The following is a 19,269-nucleotide window of genomic DNA, read 5'->3' as shown; positions in this document are numbered from 1 at the left end:
GCTGCTGCACACACCTAATGCATTAAGATAAAAACCCTTCTGCCTTTACAACCACTCTAAACTCTATCTAAGGCCTCATTCACACAATGTGCACAGACATCAGTTTTTCTGCATGTGTTCTGCAAAAAAGACAGTTGGTCTCTATGTGACCTGCTAATACTACAACACTAGTATCACATGCGGATTTTCTCTGCACAGGAATCTGCAACGTCTATAAATCTTGCTGAAACTCACATAAAAACTGATGTAAACTCGTGTCTCTGCAAGTGAAATCTGCGTGTCCGTTTTTCTGCATGTATGGTGTGCTTGAGGTCTTACACTTTTTAAGCAGTTACAGCAACAATTGTTTTAGTTTTGGGCTTCAGATTTCAATTAATTGAATAAACACTGACCATTGTAAGCACCCCTGCCAAGGGTAAATGTTTTGTCCAAACCCTTTAACTGCTCTTATGCTGGACAGCTTGAACTATTAAAGTGGTTGTAAACCCCTCTCTCTAACTTGTACCTATAGATAAGCCTATGATAAGACTTACCTATAGGTACTGTAAATATATCCTAAACTTGCACAATTTAGGAGATATTTACTTTGCATGCAGCCAGTGACACCACTGATGCATGGGCTCTGAAGGAACGGCCGCCTGTGCCGTTCCTCCAGAGCCCTCTAACATGAACGGTGGCTGCCGAGCACACGCGCGGGAGTAATGTCATCATGGCTCTGGCCAATCAGTTGGCCGCAGGATGTGAACCAGGAAGTAGGACAACTGAACATGTCAGCCGTGTCACTGGTGAGTGGGCGGCACTGCGGGGGCTTGTTCTAAGGTAAGTATTTTATAATGAGCTAGTATGTGATGCATACTAGCCGATTATGCCTTTGTCTTTTACAACCTCTTTAAAGGACATTAAAAAAAAAAACTTATTTGGCAGGAGTGACAGGTAATAATGTAATAGTAATATAAGGGGGGAAATGTGTTGATGGCAGTGAAAGACTACATCTTGTATGCCTTTTTTTTTTTTTATTTGCCCATTGTACCACCTAAGCATAACAAATACATTACTTTTGTATGTTACATTTGTAATGTGCATTGTATAACCCAAAATCTGTTTTTAAAGTTTTCCCTCTCCTTTTATTAATATTATTTATTATATTATTATTTTATTTATCCAGTAAAACATTATGGGCCTTGGTTTGGATGTGTTTAGATTGTTCCATGGTAACCATTCAGATTTACATCTTAAATGAAAAATGATGTTTGGAGAATGAAAGCTGATAAAGGAGGCAATATATAGTAAATTATATGGTGCAGCACCACTGAATTAATTGCACACCTATGTTTATGTAGTATATAATAATCAGCCAATGCTGTGTATCTAGATTCTTCATAGAAAAGATGAAATAAAATGTTCCACCACCACCAGGTGAATTGTGCGCTCACCTCACTCCAGCTAATTATAGGCTTTACAACTCCCAGCAGTCCGTCTGAAGTGGATGTCTTTCTCCTCTCTAGGGCCCTTTCACACTTGTGCGACTTCAGAGTCGCACGATTTTACCGCAACTTTGTTGCTGCGATTTTGATGCGAGTTTGAGTGGGCTTATAATGTCTTTTCCTCAAAACGCATCAAAATCATGCCAAAAGTAGTGCAGGGTCTACTTTGAAGTTGGTGCGACTTCAAGTCGCACAGATATGAATGGGGCTCATTGGAAATAATGGAGAACGACTTGTCATGCGATTTTGCAGTCCCAAATCGCATGACAAGTCGCACAAGTGTGAAAGGGGCCTTACTGGATCTAATGCTCCCAACTGCTTCAGTACTCCTCATAGGAACCACAATGAATACAAATGCAACTCCTAGTGTTCTCTGTAAAATAAACTTTATTTATATGCCGCCAATTAAAAGCACTCACAAGTTAAGATCAAATATACAGCAATACCTTTGAGACACATCAGAGGGCTCACCACACCATCTGGAGGTCGGAGGCTATCTGACGTCACATCCCAGCCTCCTTACCTCCTATACACATATCGGCGTGCAATTGGCTTCTTTAGGTGTAAGTTACTTTAACTGACAATTGCGCGGTCATGCACCCAAATAAAATTTATGTTATTTTATTCCCACAAATAGAGATTTCTTTTGTTCGTATTTGATCACCACTGCAGTTTTTTTATTTTTTTATTTTTTTTTTGCGCTATAAACAAAAAAAGGAGCGATGATTTTGAAAAAATATATATTTTTTTTTACTTTCCGCTATAAAACATATTTAATAAAAAAATGAAAAAATCGAATTTCTTCAAAAATTTAGGCCAATATGTATTTTGGCTACATGTTTTTGATAAAAAAATCCTAGTAAGCGTATATTGATTGATTTATGCGAGTGTTATAGTCTCTACAAACAATAGGATATAAACTGGAATTTTTTTTATATACTAGTAATGGCGTCAATCAGTGACTTATGGCGGGACTGCGATACTGCGGCGAACAATCAGACACTATCTGACACTTTTGACACTTTGCTAGAACCAGTGAGACTCATACAGTGATTAGTACTAAAAATATGCACTGTACTAATGACACTGGTTGCGAAGGGGTTAAACATCTAGGGCGATCAAAGGGTTAACTGTGTGCCTAGCCTGTGTTTGTGTTTACTATGTGTGCTGCTGTTACTAGGGGAAGTGATGGATTTGAGTCCCTGCTTTGCAGGGACACAGAATTCATCCCTACCCCCCTGTCAGAATGGAACTGTTGGAATGCCTTGTTTATGTAGCACCCTACAGGTAGGTGCTAGGTAAAAGTATAATGGGCCTTGGCTGTCTAACAGCAGGGCCATGATTTCAGCTGAGCTGTCATGTCTCCCAGGTGTGGTTACTGAGAGGGGAGTCTTCCCACTGGCTCTGTGAGAGGATTCTTATTGGGCAGTGGAGGAAATCCAATCAGTGGCCCATTCGGGCTTGTATTTACCCCAGAAGGCAGATTTTGCTGCAGAGGATTCTGGGAGGGGGTATAAGTCTGAGGGGAGCGCATGACGCAGCGTCTTTGGCGGGAAGCAGAGTCCCAGGTGGGCGAGTATGGCTGTCTCTCCTCCTGTCAGAAGGATCAGGTGTCTTGGGTGGCTGCCTGAGTATCCAGAAGAGAGAGAACTGAGCTGCAGAGAGGATCCGGTGTGCTGAGGACCAGTGGAGAAAGAGGGGTTCAGTTCCAAGAAAGCCTTCCAAGGTCGTGAGTACTGTGAACTGCCCCTGGAGTCTGCCTAGTGTATAGGGGACCACTCCGGTGAAGGTCCCGGGGATCCTGGAGCCTGCAGGTGTCGAGGGGGTTGCCTAGTGAAAGGACCCTGAAGTGTCAAGGGGGTTGCCTAGTGAAAGGACCCTGAAGTGTCAAGGGGGTTGCCTATTGAAAGGACCCTGAAGTGTCAGAAGGGGTTGCCTAGAGAGAGGACCCTGGAAGTGTAGAGAGGGCGCCAGTGGTTGGGCCCTGAAGAGTTAAGTGTGCAGTGTTAAGAGTTGCAGCGGTACAAGCAGTTACAAGGAACTACCTCAGCCAGTGAAGGGCTGGACGGAGTCATACACAGGACTTTTGAGCTAGACAGAGTGTCAAGGATCATTACAGTCCTGGATCTTCTGAGTTAACCAAGGAGTTAAAAATCAAAGTTTCAGCAGAACAGTAGTTAAAAGCGCCAGGAAGCGTTGGTCGGCATTCAGCTGGTGTCAGGACAGCGCCAACGGGCATTTTTCTGTACAGTGTCCCAGTTAAACCTAGTTGAGCCAGAGGAGTATCCCACTCATTCCCTTCTCCCATCCTCATTATAAAATAAACAACACAACCCAAAGATGCCAGAATGGTCATTGTCTCAGTTCTCACACTTGGGTTTTCAATTTAAATGTGTTGGAAGTGTTACTGGTAACAATGGCAGACCCACCTCAGACCCAATGCCTGTAAATATTGCTACATTTACATAGGCAGAGCTCCGTTCTGAGCCTCTGCCCAACAATCAGCGGGTGCCAGCGGACATCAAGTGCCTGGCACCTGCAGATCAGCTTCTGCTGTGCATAACCACTGCAGAAGCGACCCATTGGAGGCCTGCTCCCCCTGCAGGCAGAAATGCAGGATTACATATATACGTGATCCTCGCACAGCTGCTGCCCTGTAGCAGTAAAACTGCAATAGGGTGGTCAGCAAGTGTCAGCAAGTGGTTAAAACGGTTTCTGCTAAAATGTAAAATTTAGAGGGTAACACAACATGTGCGTCGTTTCTCCTTCTCTTACTGTAACATAGCAACTCTCTTCTTCTTCCTTTATTTTCAGTGCCTGTAGATAGCCCTTTCTATCCCACTCTATTAGATTTAGACAACCCCTGTCAGTGTCTTTTGTCATTAGTGTCCCTTCCCTTCCTGTCCCATGGCAAAACGGGAAGTTAGAGTAAATCCATCAAAGTGGGGGAATCTCTGGTTGTCACTGCCTAAAATTTGGGATTTTCTTTCACTTTTCACTTTCACTCTTGTGAAAACGGGACAAATAGAGGAGGTGAATCTATTTTTAACGGGTGTACAGACAGCAATAAAAACCTGTCAGGTGTCCTAATTCCTCTCCTGCTCTATCCATCATTTTAAGTGTCCTTTGTTTTTTGTTTTTTTTTTTATATTTTATGTACAGGAAGAGCGTTCCCAATGTCCCCCTGTGAGCTTATGTTGATTATTTTGACCCTTATGCTGCCTGCCTGCTTATGATGACGTTGGACAATGCCTTATTTATTGACCTGCATGTGCTTTTAGTTTTGACACTTGACTTAAATCTCTGGTTCTAAAGACTGATTGTTTGCTTTTTACATCCCAAGAACTCTGCCCCTTTTATTAGTCTTTCTTTTGCTCATGTGTCAGGTATTATATGCTAGCCTTACCTGGAATACCTGGTCTCATCCTTTGGAAATATCTTGCCTCCACCATTTTCGCTATAGACTAGCCATGAGTCAGTTGGACTACTACTAACTTCTTGCCTTCATTTTTGTTTAGTAATTTTAAATTTGCAGTAGTCTACATAAAGTAACCTGTGCTGCAAGTTTGTGAGAATTGCATCTAAAGGAGTACATTGTCTAGCTACTGTGAGGGATTAGCTCGGTGGCGGGCGTGGATGACCTCTTGGGGGGTGCGTTTTCACAAGAAGATAGCCGAGAAGTGCTTGCAAACAACAGTTTGGTTTATTAATGCATTTTTCTTCACCAGACTGCAAGCGTCAAAACCAGCAAAATAAAATAAAAGGCAAAATAAATCCTTGCCTCTGTGGGCGGCTACCTTCTCACACTGGAACCTACCGAAGAGTCTGTCCCCAACCTACTGTTGGGCAGACTTTCTTATCCTACAGCGGATACTCAACAGTCCATGTTTTATCTCTTCACAATGAGAATGTCCCCTTGCTTGTCTCTTCACAGGGCAAACATTCCTTTATTTTTTCCACATAGAAATAGTTTGTTTTCTCACCTTTGAGAAGTCTTCACAACTGGTTAATTTCCCCTTCACACAGGAAATGTCCATTGGTTTCTTTTCACCTAGAAACGATCCAAGACCTCACTTCAAGTAGTCTTCACCCTTGTTACCCTCCTCAGCTTCACATCGCTTCCGGAGGTCTTCCCCATGCTCACACAGCTTTCAGGGGGCACACGTCTGTCTGTCCTCCTCTCCCAGCCCACACGGCGACAGGAGGCAGCAATCAATAGAACTTCCTCTGGACAAATTATAGAGGCCTTCATTTCCTCATTCTGAACAGCTGAAGGCCTTTCAACTTCCTGCTGGCTATCTCTTCAGCCGAACCAAACAAGGTGGAGATGTATCTCCTGTCTGTGACTACATCCCCAGATTTACCTGACTTCCTGTCACATACCCCCCCTATTTTTTCAACCCTAGGGTTGGGACACATATTTCCAGGCACGCATGTGTCAAGCACTGCTGACTCTCACTGATAAGCCTCCAATTATCCTCAAGCTTCCGGATGAAACTGTTTCTGTCATCTTCATTGACAGATTTCTCATAAATGTCACACAGTTTGTCTCTCATCTCGTCTACACATTCCTCAACTGCATTTTTGGCATCATTTCGCTCCTTCTCATTTCTGTCATCTTCATTGACAGATTTCTCATAAATGTCAGACAGCTTGTCCCTCCTAACCGTCTGTCCTATTCACCATGGTGGTCCGTGATCCATAGGCAACTCAATTGGGCTAGTCTTAATGTCTTCAACATTCTTAAGATGCCTCTCTGCAATCAACAAATGATTTCCACAACACTTTGAGAACCTCTGCCTCACTTAGCTTTGTTCCAAGTAGGGACTCTTGACGTCCCTCTGTGACTTGAGTTGCCTCTCCATACAGCTGTACACAATCATTGACTCTTTGTTTCTTGAGCTTAGCTCACTCTAAGATGCTGTGCAGAGGGCCTTCCATTTGCGACAACAGGCGGTCACACATTTCTTCAAAGTGACCCCTGTTCCTTTTTCCAGAGACATCATCAACCTTCCTTCCACCAACACACGGGTCAAAGGCAACAACACAGTCTATTACAGGTTTCTTCAATGCACTTTCTGCTGAACTATTTGATCGCTCAAGGTCAGCTAGTTCCTTTTCTCTATCTGAATTCCACATGGAATGTATCTCAAGATCACGATCAAACTTCTGCCACCTGTCTTTCACCAGTTCCATTTTGGAAACACTCCCTGAAAGGCACTTATTCATTTGCTTCACGTTTTCACCAACAGCCTTAGTTTTCTCCACTAGGTGGTGTTTACTTTTTTCTCCCAGATTTATATCACTTGCTTTAGTTTTCTCCGCTTTAGTTTTCTCCACTAGGTTTTCAGCCTGAACTGAGAAATCATCACATTTCTTACACAGCTCCTTTGTTTGCTGAAGCTCTAATGATACATTTTCCAATGCTTGAAGTTTTTGAAGGAACGGTTTATTCCAAAGGGGTGATTCAAGCCACATGTCATCACATTTCTGAGGCTCACTCAGGACAGACCCCAAAACACTGATCCTTTTAAAAACTGCATCAGGCACACTATCCCCTCTTTGGGACAGATCCTCTGTTGCCTGTAATTCCTCTTCCTGTTCCTGCAACGGAATCTTCAACTCTTCTACTTGCTGTTCTAAGGCTCGCTTAGACTCTTCTAGCTCCTGAACGCTTTTCACAACATCATCCTTGGAGCTGACCAAATCTTCCATTTCTGTACACAGCTGTTGGTTAACTCTTTCTAGTTCAACCTTACACTCTAGAGCTTCCTCCAAGGAGCGAGCCAAGAACAGGGCTTTGCTCTCGTTATCACGCGCCTCCGTTTCTGCACAGTCGCGTTCTTCTGCATATTTTGCAGACACAATCTTCTCCTCATCAAGCATCTGATCAAACTTCTTTTTCACATCTTCAACATTTTCTAATGCACCAACGCTTTCTTCCATGCGTTTTTCCATATCCGCTATCTGAGCTTGCAATGTTGCGACTTGCTCTAATAGGGTTTTCTTTGCTTCCTCCTCCTCTTTTAATTGTTCCAGGAAGCCATTTTTCTCATCTTCCATTTGTTTGAGCTTTGTGCTAAAACTCAGCCTTTGACACCTCTCTTCCTGTAAGAGTTCCTGCGTGTCTTGCAGCTGCGATTCCAAGATAGAAAAATCTTCCGCAATTTCTCTAGATTTGCTGTCTGCTTGAGAAAGCTGATTTGTGACATTGTCCAACTCAACCTGCAGTCGGTTTGCCTTCTCTGACAGCTTAGCACACAATCGGTCACTTTCTGACACCTTGACTTGCGATTCCTGCAGCTGTGCCTCTACTTTTTTTCTCTTGTGTTCCGAATCTCCTTTTCCCTGCATAAGAGCCTTCACCTCACTGGCTAGCATCTGGGAATAAGAATGTAATTCTGCCACACAGGCTTCTTTCTCCTTTAACTGCTGCTGGACACGTTGGGCTTCCCCTTTCCAACTTTCACAGTCAGTCCGCACGCAATTCATCTACCACATTGCTCAAAGTAGTGAGCTCATACACAGTACTCAGTAATTTAGCCTCTCTTTCACTTTTCTCCTTGTCGCTGAGAGACAATGTCGTTTTCAGAGCGACATTCTGTTCCTGCACCCCCTGCAGGTCTATTTTGGTAGCTTCCAGACTGAAGACTTTTTTCCAGCTGATTACGCAACTCCAACATTTCACACATACTTTGCTTCTGCAAAGTCTGAATTTCACTTTCCTTTTCCATGAGGATGGTATCTTTCTCCATTATAGTCTCTTTGCGTTTGTGCAACTCGGAAAAAAGAAGAGCAGTGGATTCTTCCCACTGTAACACCTGAGAACTGAGTAGTTCACTCTTTTCCTGCTCCATCTTAAGCAACTCTAGGACTTGTTCCTTCTGCCTAGAGGATTGTTGCAGATTTTGTAAACTTGTCTCCAGAACCTCAATCTTTGCAACATGCAGGACTTCCTTTTCTTCCATTTGTCTTTTCAAGACATCCAGCTCAGCCATGCACACATACTCGGTTTCCTCCAAACCGATGGCCTCCATTTGCTGCTGGCGTCTCTGTTTCCAGCCTGCCATGCTCTCTTGGTGAGCTTTTTGTTGAGCTGCAAAGCTCCGCTGAAAATCTGCATTTGCCCCAGTGTTGCTAGGGACAACAACCTTTCTCTTTAGCCGATTCCGTTCAGGCATGGATGGGGCTGGTTCAGACGGTAGCATCCCCTCCATCCATAGAATCCGGTCTCTCATTTCAGCGATCCTTGCATCTTTCAGGCGTTTTGATCGCCTCATCTTTAGTCACTCCACAAAAAATAGTTTCAAAGTCCAGCAAAACTTTTAAGACCCCTGTCTCTTTAAAACTTTAGTTTTTTCTCTCTCTTGCAGGATCTCCTTTCCTGTACACACAGTTTGTGCAGTCCCTTGCACCAGACACAGTTCATCAAAAATTTTGAGACCGCTGTCTCTTCAAAACACGTTTTTTCTCTTTCAGGATCTTCTCTCCTGCACACATAGATTGTGCAATCTCGTGCACCAGACAAAGTTCATCAAACACATGCACTTCTTTGCAGGGATCTCTGCTTCTGCCCACTGCATACCTCCACCATATGTGAGGGATTAGCTCGGTGGCGGGCGTGGATGACCCCTTGGGGTCACAAGATGATAGCCGAGAAGTGCTTGCAAACAACAGTTTGGTTTATTAATGCATTTTTCTTCACCAGACTGCAAGCGTCAAAACCAGCAAAATAAAATAAAAGGCAAAATAAATCCTTGCCTCTGTGGGCGGCTACCTTCTCACACTGGAACCTACCTAAGAGTCTGTCCCCAACCTACTGTTGGGCAGACTTTCTTATCCTACAGCGGATACTCAACAGTCCATGTTTTATCTCTTCACAATGAGAATGTCCCCTTGCTTGTCTCTTCACAGGGCAAACATTCCTTTATTTCTCCCACATAGAAATAGTTTGTTTTCTCACCTTTGAGAAGTCTTCACAACTGGTTAATTTCCCCTTCACACAGGAAATGTCCATTGGTTTCTTTTCACCTAGAAACGATCCAAGACCTCACTTCAAGTAGTCTTCACCCTTGTTACCCTCCTCAGCTTCACATCGCTTCCGGAGGTCTTCCCCATGCTCACACAGCTTTCAGGGGGCACACGTCTGTCTGTCCTTCTCTCCCAGCCCACACAGCGACAGGAGGCAGCAATCAACAGAACTTCCTTTGGACAAATTATAGAGGCCTTCATTTCCTCATTCTGAACAGCTGAAGGCCTTTCAACTTCCTGCTTGCTATCTCTTCAGCCGACACCCTATAGTAATTGGTGAACTTTCCAAACCAGGTGGAGATGTATCTCCTGTCTGTGACTACATCCCCAGATTTACCTGACTTCCTGTCACACTACGCTAATGTTACAGAGGGAATTTTGAGTATTTCAATGTATAAACCTACTGTGCGGGGATTGCAAGTAGCAGAAGATTGCAACAAAAATGGAAAGTTAAATATAGCAGACACATTGTTAGTTTCCTGTTTAGGTGTATAGTAAAATGGATTATAAAACAATTTTAGTTCTAGAAGTATGCTGAAAGGAGACTCTATCATGGTTTTGGTTTATTATACGGCTTCAGTCACACAGGCTCTGAGGCCCATAGGCTGTGAATAGGCCATTTGTTTTATGTAGCTTGAGCCAGCAGGGTGCTGCGTGCATATTGGGAGGCCGCAGCTGTGCAGACACATGTCTTCATTTGACAGGCAAGCGGATGAGGGTCCCAAAATGCAGACAGTGTGTGTTCGGGGCAGCTCACCCGCACACATCACACACTCTGAATAACTTGTAGCCTTCGTATTACTGTGTCCAGAGAATTAGGGGAATAAAGGGGTGCATGTGACATTCACTGCAGGTGTAATTTAAAATGCATTAAGATAAAAACCTTCTGTGTGCAATAACCCCCTTAATACTTACCTGAGCCCCGTCAGGATCCCTCTATGTTCATGAGAGCCTCTGCTCTCTGGGGACTCCCCCTTCTCATTGGCTGAGACCACAGCACTACTGCCTCAGACTGCTGTTAATCACAGCCAGTGAGCCAATGAGGAGATAGGGGACAGGGCTGAGCCACAGCTGTGTGTGTGTGTGAATGGACACACAGAGCAGTTGCTCAGGAGTGAGCCTGCTTGCTCTGGGGGTACTCGGCAGGAGGGAGGGGCCAGGAGCGCTGGAGGGGGACCCAAGAAAAGGAGGATCTGGGCTGCTCTGTGCAAAACCACTACACAGAACAAGTAAGGCTACGTTCACATGTGGGCGCAGTGGATCAGGGCAGAATCACTGCGATTCTGCCCACGATCCGGAAATTATTGCAAATCGCGGGACGCCTGTGCGATGCCCGTGATTTGCAATGGCACCCCAAACGCTGTGCGATGTTGCCGCGATTTCCGCCTGCCGTATCTCGCTAACATCGCGCAAACAGGATTGCGGGACGCGTGACGGCCAAAAAAGGTACAAGAGCTTCTTTTGTGCATCATGCGTGCCGCGATTCTGTTTGCGCGACGTTACCGCGATTTGGCAGGCAGAAATCGTGGCAATATCACATAGCGTTTGGGGTGCCATTGCAAACCACGGGCATCGCACAGGCGTCCCGCGATTTGCAATGATTTCCAGATTGCGGGCTGAATCGTGGTGATTCTGCCCATGATCCGCTGCGCCCACATGTGAATGTAGCCTAAGTATAACATGTTTGTTATTTAAAAAAAATGAAAATAAAAATAAAAAAAGCCAAGCCTTTAATATCAAACATATGGCATATACACCTGTGGTGAATGTTTTAGTGAACGCCACTTTTATTGCTTATTAAAACTACCCTTAGGCAGACAATGCATTATACATTTTTTTTTTATTTCAACCAGTGAGGTGAATGAAAGAAAATGCCTTTATTCCCCCATCCACACATTGGATCTGGATGGGGGAATCCCTCTCATTGTGGTATTGTATGCTGACAGCGAGTAGCCTTCCCCTGCCTTCAGAATACGGAGATCAGTGTTGCTGGCTATAGTTGATGGCACTGATCATTGGGGAAAATCCCAACAAGTTGCTGGACAGGCCAAATTTTGATCCGTGTATGGCTGGCTTTATTCTATTGGTATATCTTTTAATGTAATTTTTATACTGTGCTTAATTTTGGTGTTCCAATTGTTTTTTGCAGGTACACACATGCTGAAATTGAAAAACTAAGAGAGTAAGTACTACACAATACAAGGGCAAGTTTAAAGATATAAGATTCTTTGTAGATGATGAAATGTATTGTTTAATCTGAATTCCTTGAATATCATTGCATTCGTTTGGTTTAAATCCAACTTGCTGTGAAGCCTATAAGGCAGCCATGGATAAACGTTCTTGTTCTAGCTAAAGGGGCTTCCAATCAGGTCTTTGTCCTGCGAGAAAAATGGTGCTTCCACTTACAGTATGATATACGCAACGCAGCAACACCGTCAAGTCCACGCGCTTTTATAAAGAACTAACGTAGAGACAGGAACAGCTCTTTTTAGACAGGAAGATGTTATAGGCTGTTGTCGATCCCTAATAGATTACAGTTTATCCTCCGTAGTGCTGTCCTTAGATGACTGGGGAAAACTATTTTTTAGAAATCTTGCAGGACTGCATGTTGTTTTTTTGTTTAGTGTGCATGCTCAACAGTATGGGTATTCTTTTCCTAAATATTAACACATGCTAGTAAAAAAAAAAAAAGGCTCACCATGGTTTTGCTTGGAAGGAACCATCTCCAGTGCTGTCACGATAAGATGTAAGATACGTGGAAGCAAACTTAATGGTTTAAACAAATGTGTGTGTATGTTTTTTTTTTTTCTTCCAGTATGACTGCAATCTTATTATACCATTTGAAACCATAGACTTTGGGGCTATTTTACGGACTTGAATTTATTTTACAGTTCACAAACTATAAATTTAATATACAGTAGTTATACAATTAGTCTTAACAAAATCACAAAACATATTGTTTTTTTTTTTTAATGAGTCTTCTTTTTTTTTTTTTTTTTACCCAATTGTTCAAGGTTACGTCTGAAGCATGGAAATGACTGGGCTACAATAGGAGCTGCACTGGGTAGAAGTGCTTCTTCTGTCAAAGATCGCTGTCGACTAATGAAAGAGACATGTAAAACAGGTGCAAATCCTGCTCAGATTAAAGCTGTAGTTGTATAGGTACATATGGTTTTGTGTTGTGATGTGCCTATGTTTATTTGTGTACACTGCACTGTATATTCATTAGAAATTGGATCTTAGTAAATTTACACCTACATTTTTGTAGCAGTATTGTAACCAATGTGGATATGCATTCCCACCTTGTGTACGAACACTTATTCTTTCATTTGGGTGTCATGGTAGCACAACTGTTCAAAATAAGGGGCATCACAGAAAAGCGGAACTAGTCTCAGACAACCATATACTTCTAAAAGTTTGAGTTAAGTCAGTTGTAATTATTATAGCATTTACAGCAAGCACCCTGCAGCTGCCCCTTTGGCCTGGTCCACATTTTCATCTATTGAACAGTGTTGCTGTAGAACCGCTTTTCTTGTCCCTAGAACTGGTCCCCTAATGACACCATAAATGTTGTCCAGTAGCAGGTATGCCTGTCAAACTCCTGATAGACTGCTGTGAAGCTGAAAGAATAGAGTGTTCCTAGGCACTCTCACTTGTGCAGAAAGGACCTACTTGTGTGCAGGTTGCAGCATGGTGTAGCGGGCAGCAAACACACACATTTACTAACACTGGAGAGTGCAAAATCTGGTACAGCTGTGCATGGGAGCCAATCAGTTCTTAACTTCAGCTTGTTTAACCACTTGCCGACTGCCGCACGACTATATACTTAGGCAGTCAGCCCCCTAGAGGCAAAGTGACGTATGACGTACCGGTACGTCGCTCGCCCACGAGCCTGTAGGGGGCGAAAGCTCGCTCCCGCCCCCGCTCGTTCCCTGCCATCCCCGTGCGTGTGCCCGCCGGCCACTCCTGATCTCCCTCCGGAGAGGGAGAAAGACAAGACGGCTGATGTAAACACAGCCGTCTGTCATTCTCCCTTAGATCATCACAGAGGCTATGCAATCCTGCTATGTAGGATCGTATGTCTCTGTGATGATCTAACAAGCCACGCCCCCTGACAGTTAGAATCACGCCCCTAGGGACACACTTAACCCCTTGATCACCAATAAAGTTAACCCCCCCCCTGCCAGTGTCATTTTGACAGTAACGGTGCATATTTATAGCACTGATTACTGTAGTAATGTCACTGGTACTCCCGAAAGTGTAAAAAATGTTAGTCAGGGGTCCGATCTGTCCGCCGCAATGTTTCAGTCCCGCAAAAAAAAAAAAACGCAGATCGCCGCCATTACTAGTTAAAAAATAAAAAAATAAAAATGACAAAAATCTTTCCCGTAGTTAGTAAACGCAATAACTTTTGCGCAAACCAAACAAAATGCGCTTACTGCTATTTTTTTTTTTTTGCCAAAAATATGTAGCAGAAAACAAATTGGCCTAAAATGTTAAAAAATTTTGATTTTTTTGAGAATTCTGTATAAAAAAATGTGAAAAATATTGTTATTCTTTCAAAATTGTCGCTCTTCTTTTTTTTTTTTTTATAGCGCAAAAAATAAAAATTGCACAGGTGATCAAATACCACCAAAAGAAATCTCTCTTTGTGGGAAAAAAAGGACGTCAATTTCATTTGGTACAGCGTCGCACAACCGTGCAATTGTCCATTAAAGTCACGCAGTGCCGAATCGCAAAATAGGGCCTGGTCTTTGAGCAGCCAAATCCTCCAGGGCTTAAGTGGTTAAATAAGCTTTGACAAATAAAAAAAAAAAACCTGGATGCTGATTGGTTTCTATGCATAGCTGCACCAAATGTTGCACTCTTCATTGTTGGTAAATCAACCCCACAGAGTCCAAATTAGGCAAAAGCAATATATTGTAGAAAGGTCCAACACAATACACCTAGGCCCAGCGGGCAGGTACAGCCGTCAAAAGCCACTTATGAACTGTAACAGCGGTCTGTAGACTTGAAAGATCCCGATGGTGTCTGCCACAAGGAGAAAAATGCGGCCTGGCCAGTTCACACCCTAAAGAGGAGGCTTCTTGAAGGGAGGTAGACATAGTCCCTGCACTGTCCCTTCTTCTCTGGAAACGTCCCCTTCCTCTAAGCACTGTCCCTGCCATATGAGGAACCTGTCCCTACACTGGCAACCTACATAAAGTGCATTAAACCTGGGAGCCAGAATATTAATTAGACTCTACCTGACCCAATATACCCTTTGAAGTCATGTGGGGCACCAATGTCCAATCGGACAACTGTCTCCTTGTGACCCCAGGAAGTCCTAGAAGAACAAAGTTCCTCACAACTTCCTTGCCCTTCTGCATTGCCGCTTCAGTTGATCGCCACCTGCAGTGGGGAGTACAGATTTCACCTGCCTACATTTTGCTTTTGTTTTGGGATTAAATGCTGAAGGTTTTTACTGATTTAATTTTGTTACATGTCAAACCACATGCACACTGGGTGTTTAACTCCTGTGTATCTGATACCAGTGTTTATATTTGATCAGGAACACAGGCCACTCATCCATCCGCTGCCTGCAGCCTGTCGAAATATGTGAAAGGTTAAAATACACTGCGGCTTAATGATTTACCAAGTGATGCTCACATTTAGGGCCCAGTATGCATGTGGTCTTAATGAACCACACTTGTACAACCTGAAAGTTGGCGACTTTGACGCAACTTTGGCGCAACTTTGACATGACTTAAAGCAATGCCTGTGTAATCTTGAGGTCTATGAACCTCAAGTCGCATCAAAGTCAGACCAAAGTAGTGCAGGGGCTACTTTTGAAGTCGTAAAGATATGAATGGTACTCATTGGAAATCATGTGGTGCGACTTGTCATGTGACTTGGGACTGCTAAGTCGCATGACAAGTGTGAAAGTGGCCTAAGACAGCCAAATTTTTGATTTCAAGTATAGGCTCACTTTATTGCCCATAACAAAATAATAGATGTTCCCCCTTTCTGTTGTCCGACTTAATAAAGTCCTGTAGCCCCTCAGTCATTTCTGTCAAAGAAAATAGCACTATAATACATGTGAGCCTTGGTGGCCCGAAAAAGAATACTATTTGTTATCATCTCCTTAAAATATTTATCTTTTAAGATTTTTCAAATCACGTATGTATTATTTCAGGAAAATGGACAGATGAAGAAGAGAGAAGGCTAACAGACGTTGTTCATGAACTGACGGGCACAGAGACTGGTGATATAGTAACACAAGGAGTCTCTTGGGCATCTGTGGCAGAACGAGTGGGAACCCGCTCTGAAAAGCAGTGTCGCTCCAAGTGGTTGAACTATCTGAACTGGAAGCAGAGCGGTGGAACGCAGTGGACCAAAGAAGATGAAATCAATCTGGTTATGAGGTTTGAATTATCCTTCTTATATGGGTTGCATTTTTAACCACTTTACCCCCAGCCCTATTTCGGAAACTTTTTGTTCACAAGTTAAAACTAGTATTTTTTCCTAGAAAACTACTTAGAACCCCCAAACATTATATATATTTTTTTAGCAAAGACTCTGGAGAATAAAATGTCGGTCATTGCAAAAATTTTTGTCACGCGGTATTTGCGCAGCGGTCTTTAAAACGCCATTTTTTTGGAAAAAATTTGAAAAATCACATTTCACTGCATTTAAAAAATACTAAACAAAAAAATACTAAACTGCATTTAAAAAATACTAAACAGTAAAGTTAGCCCATTTTTTTTGTATATTGTGAAAGATGATGTCTCGCCGAGTAAATAGATACCAAACATGTTACGGTTTAAAATTGCGCCCCCCCGTGGGATGGCGACAAACTACGGTCAATAGAGATCTCAATCTGCGACACTTTAAATTTATTTAACGGTTACCAGTTTAGAGTTAGAGTGTAGCTCTTTTTTTTTTAATTATTGCCCACGCTCTGGCGATCGCGGCGATACCTCACATGTGTGGTTTGAACAGCGATTTCATTTGCGGCTCGAAACGTATACGTTTTTTTTTTGTGCGCGAGCTAACGGTGACGGGGGCGGCTACATTTTCTTATTTTTTATTTTTTTCCTATTTATTTTTTCTTTTTTTTTAACTTTATTACAGTTTTTTTAAAAAAAAAAAAATCTGATCACTTTTATTGCTGTCACAAGCAATGTAAACATCCCTTGTGACACCAATATGTGTGACAGGTACACTTTATGGAGGGATCGAGGGTCTAAAAGACCCTAGACCCCTCCACTACACTTCCCTGTATGCAAAACGCCGAAAACGGCATTTTTGCATACAGCCGTTTTTCAAATCTGCCGCCTTTTGCAGCACAGTAACCCGGATGTAACGTCATGGACGCCGCCTCCGGGTTACGTCATCGGAGACCCGATCTATGCCGTTTCCGGCATTCATCGGGACTCCATCCAGCCGGCGGACGCGCCGGCTGGGTGCTCGGGGCTCCCGGTGGGACGGGAGCCCCGAGCAAAGCCGCGGAAGGCGGCGGGAGGGGGGGGGACGTCCCCTCCCGCCCCCCGGGTAACGATCGAGCGGCTCCCGAGCCGCATCGATCGTTACCGACGGAAAGCCGACCGTCGGCTTCAAACAACGGTACCGGGATGATGCCTCTAGCTAGAGGCATCATCCCGGTATAACCACTCAAAGTCAGCCAACGTAGATCTACGTGGCTGGTCGTTAAGTGGTTAACTTGTTCATTAGACAGTGGGGTTGATTTACTAAAACTGGAGAGTGCAAAATCTGGTGCAGCTGTGTATATAAACCAATCAGCTCCCAGTGCCGTACTAGGTCTGGGGAACGGTCCTCCATTCCAGGAAGCCAGTGTGTGGCGGGGGTTGCCTACCCCCAGTGGATTTTATTGTAGCATTTGTTGTAAAACATGAAAATTAAAATAGTGCCTACATTCATTGAGAGTAGCCATGCTTTTCTAGCCATTCAAAGCTACTTTTGTTACTTTTTATTAAGTATATGCTGGTGTGCATGTAAAGTTCTATGTGTGAGAAAATATGTTTCTGGAAATGCCTACTGCCTTCTAATTTTCCATTTCTGTTAATGCTAGAATAGCAGAGCTTGCTGTCTTGGATGAGAATGACATCAACTGGGATTTCCTAGCAGAAGGCTGGAGCAGTGTTCGTTCTCCACAGTGGCTCCGGAGTAAATGGTGGACAGTAAAGAGACAGATCGCAAACCACAAGGATGTGTCCTTTCCTGGTAATGTGGATTTGTTGTTGCCAGTGTCTGAAAATTCTCCTTTTGCTTATGTATTGTGATGTGTCTTCATATTTCATAAAATTACTGTTCTGAAACATATAATTCATTTCAAACTGGTCAGTAAACTAGTGTTGCGTATACTAAGCGATTGTTTAAGGTTATTTGGCCTTTTCATTACACTTGCAAGGTTGTTTGGTGCTTTCCAGAATATACACCCACCAGCCACCTTATTAGGTACACCTTGCTAGTACCGACTTGGACCCTTTTTTGCCTTCAGAACTGCCTTAATTCTTCGTGGCATGGATTCAACAAGGTGTTGGAAACATTCCTCAGAGATTTTAGTCCATATTGACATGATAGCATCACACAGTTGCTGTAAATTTGTCGGCTGCACATCCATAATGCAAATCTCCCGTTCCACCACATTCCAAAGGTGCTCTGTTGCATTGAGATCTGGTGACTGTGGAGGCCATTGGAGTACAGTGAACTTATTGTCGTGTTCAAGAAACCAGTTTAAGATGGTTTGAGCTTTGTGACATGGTGCATTATCCTGCTGGAAGTATCCATCATAAGATGAGTACACTGTAGTCCTAAAGGGATGGACATGGTCAGCAACAATACTCGGGTAGGCCTAGCATTTAAACGATGCTCAATTGGTACGAAGGGGCTCAAAGTGTGCCATAAAAATATCCCCCACACCATTAAACAACCACCAGCCTGAACCATTGATACAAGGCAGGGTGGATCCATGCTTTCATATTGTTTACGTCAAAATCTGACCCTACCATCTGAAATTGAGACTCCTCAGACCAGGCAACATTTTTCCAATCTTCTATTGTCCAATTTTGGTGAGCTTGTGAGAATTGTAGCCTCCGTCTCCTGTTCTTAGCTGACAGGAGTGGCCCCGGTGTGGTCTGCTGTAGCCCATCTGCTTCAGAGTATGCTGTGTTGTGCGTTCAGAGATGGTGTTCTGCATACCTTGGTAGCAACGAGTGGGTATTTGAGTTACTGTTGCCTTTCTATCATCTCAAACCTAAATTCTAAATCTTGAATCATCTGCCCATTCTCCTGTGATCTCATCCACACAACCGCCGCTCACTGGATATTTTCTCTTTTTCAGACCTTTCTCTGGAAACCCTAGAGATGGTTGTGCATGAAACTCTCAGTAGATCAGCAGCTTTTAAAATACTCAGTCCGGCCTGTCTGGCACCAACAACCATGTCACATTTAAAGTCACATAATTCCCCCTTCTTCCCCATTCTAATGCTCAATTTGTACTTCAGCAAGTCATTTTCACCATGTCAAAATTCCTAAATGCATTGAGTTGCTGCCATGTGATTGGCTGATTAGCAATTTGTGTCACCAAGGAATTGAAAAGCTGTACCTAATAAAGTGGCTGATGATTGTATATTGATGCATTTATATAGTTCATTAAAATGAACCTTATAGCACTTGGCTGTCTGCAAAATGCATTTTTGTCTTTAATATACCAGTGCTCCATTTATTTAGCACTACCATGAATGTATTCTAT

General features: G+C 43.2%; 1 protein-coding gene across 1 annotated transcript in view; it reads left to right on the top strand.

The window, feature by feature from the left end:
• Positions 1–19,269, top strand: part of DMTF1 (cyclin D binding myb like transcription factor 1) — a 74,848-nt gene that overhangs the window by 28,470 nt on the left and 27,109 nt on the right. Inside the window, exons 7-10 of the mRNA XM_082253206.1 lie at positions 11,665–11,697; positions 12,530–12,639; positions 15,691–15,919; positions 17,587–17,738. Coding sequence (XP_082109332.1) covers positions 11,665–11,697; positions 12,530–12,639; positions 15,691–15,919; positions 17,587–17,738 — 524 coding nt within the window. The remainder of the gene's footprint in view (positions 1–11,664; positions 11,698–12,529; positions 12,640–15,690; positions 15,920–17,586; positions 17,739–19,269) is intronic.

This window comes from Pelophylax lessonae (genome assembly GCF_965119305.1).
Source record: "Pelophylax lessonae genome assembly, chromosome: 4".
Lineage (NCBI taxonomy): Eukaryota > Metazoa > Chordata > Amphibia > Anura > Ranidae > Pelophylax > Pelophylax lessonae.
The sequence above is the reverse complement of the archived record's forward strand: the minus strand, read 5'-3'. Positions and strand labels throughout refer to the sequence as shown.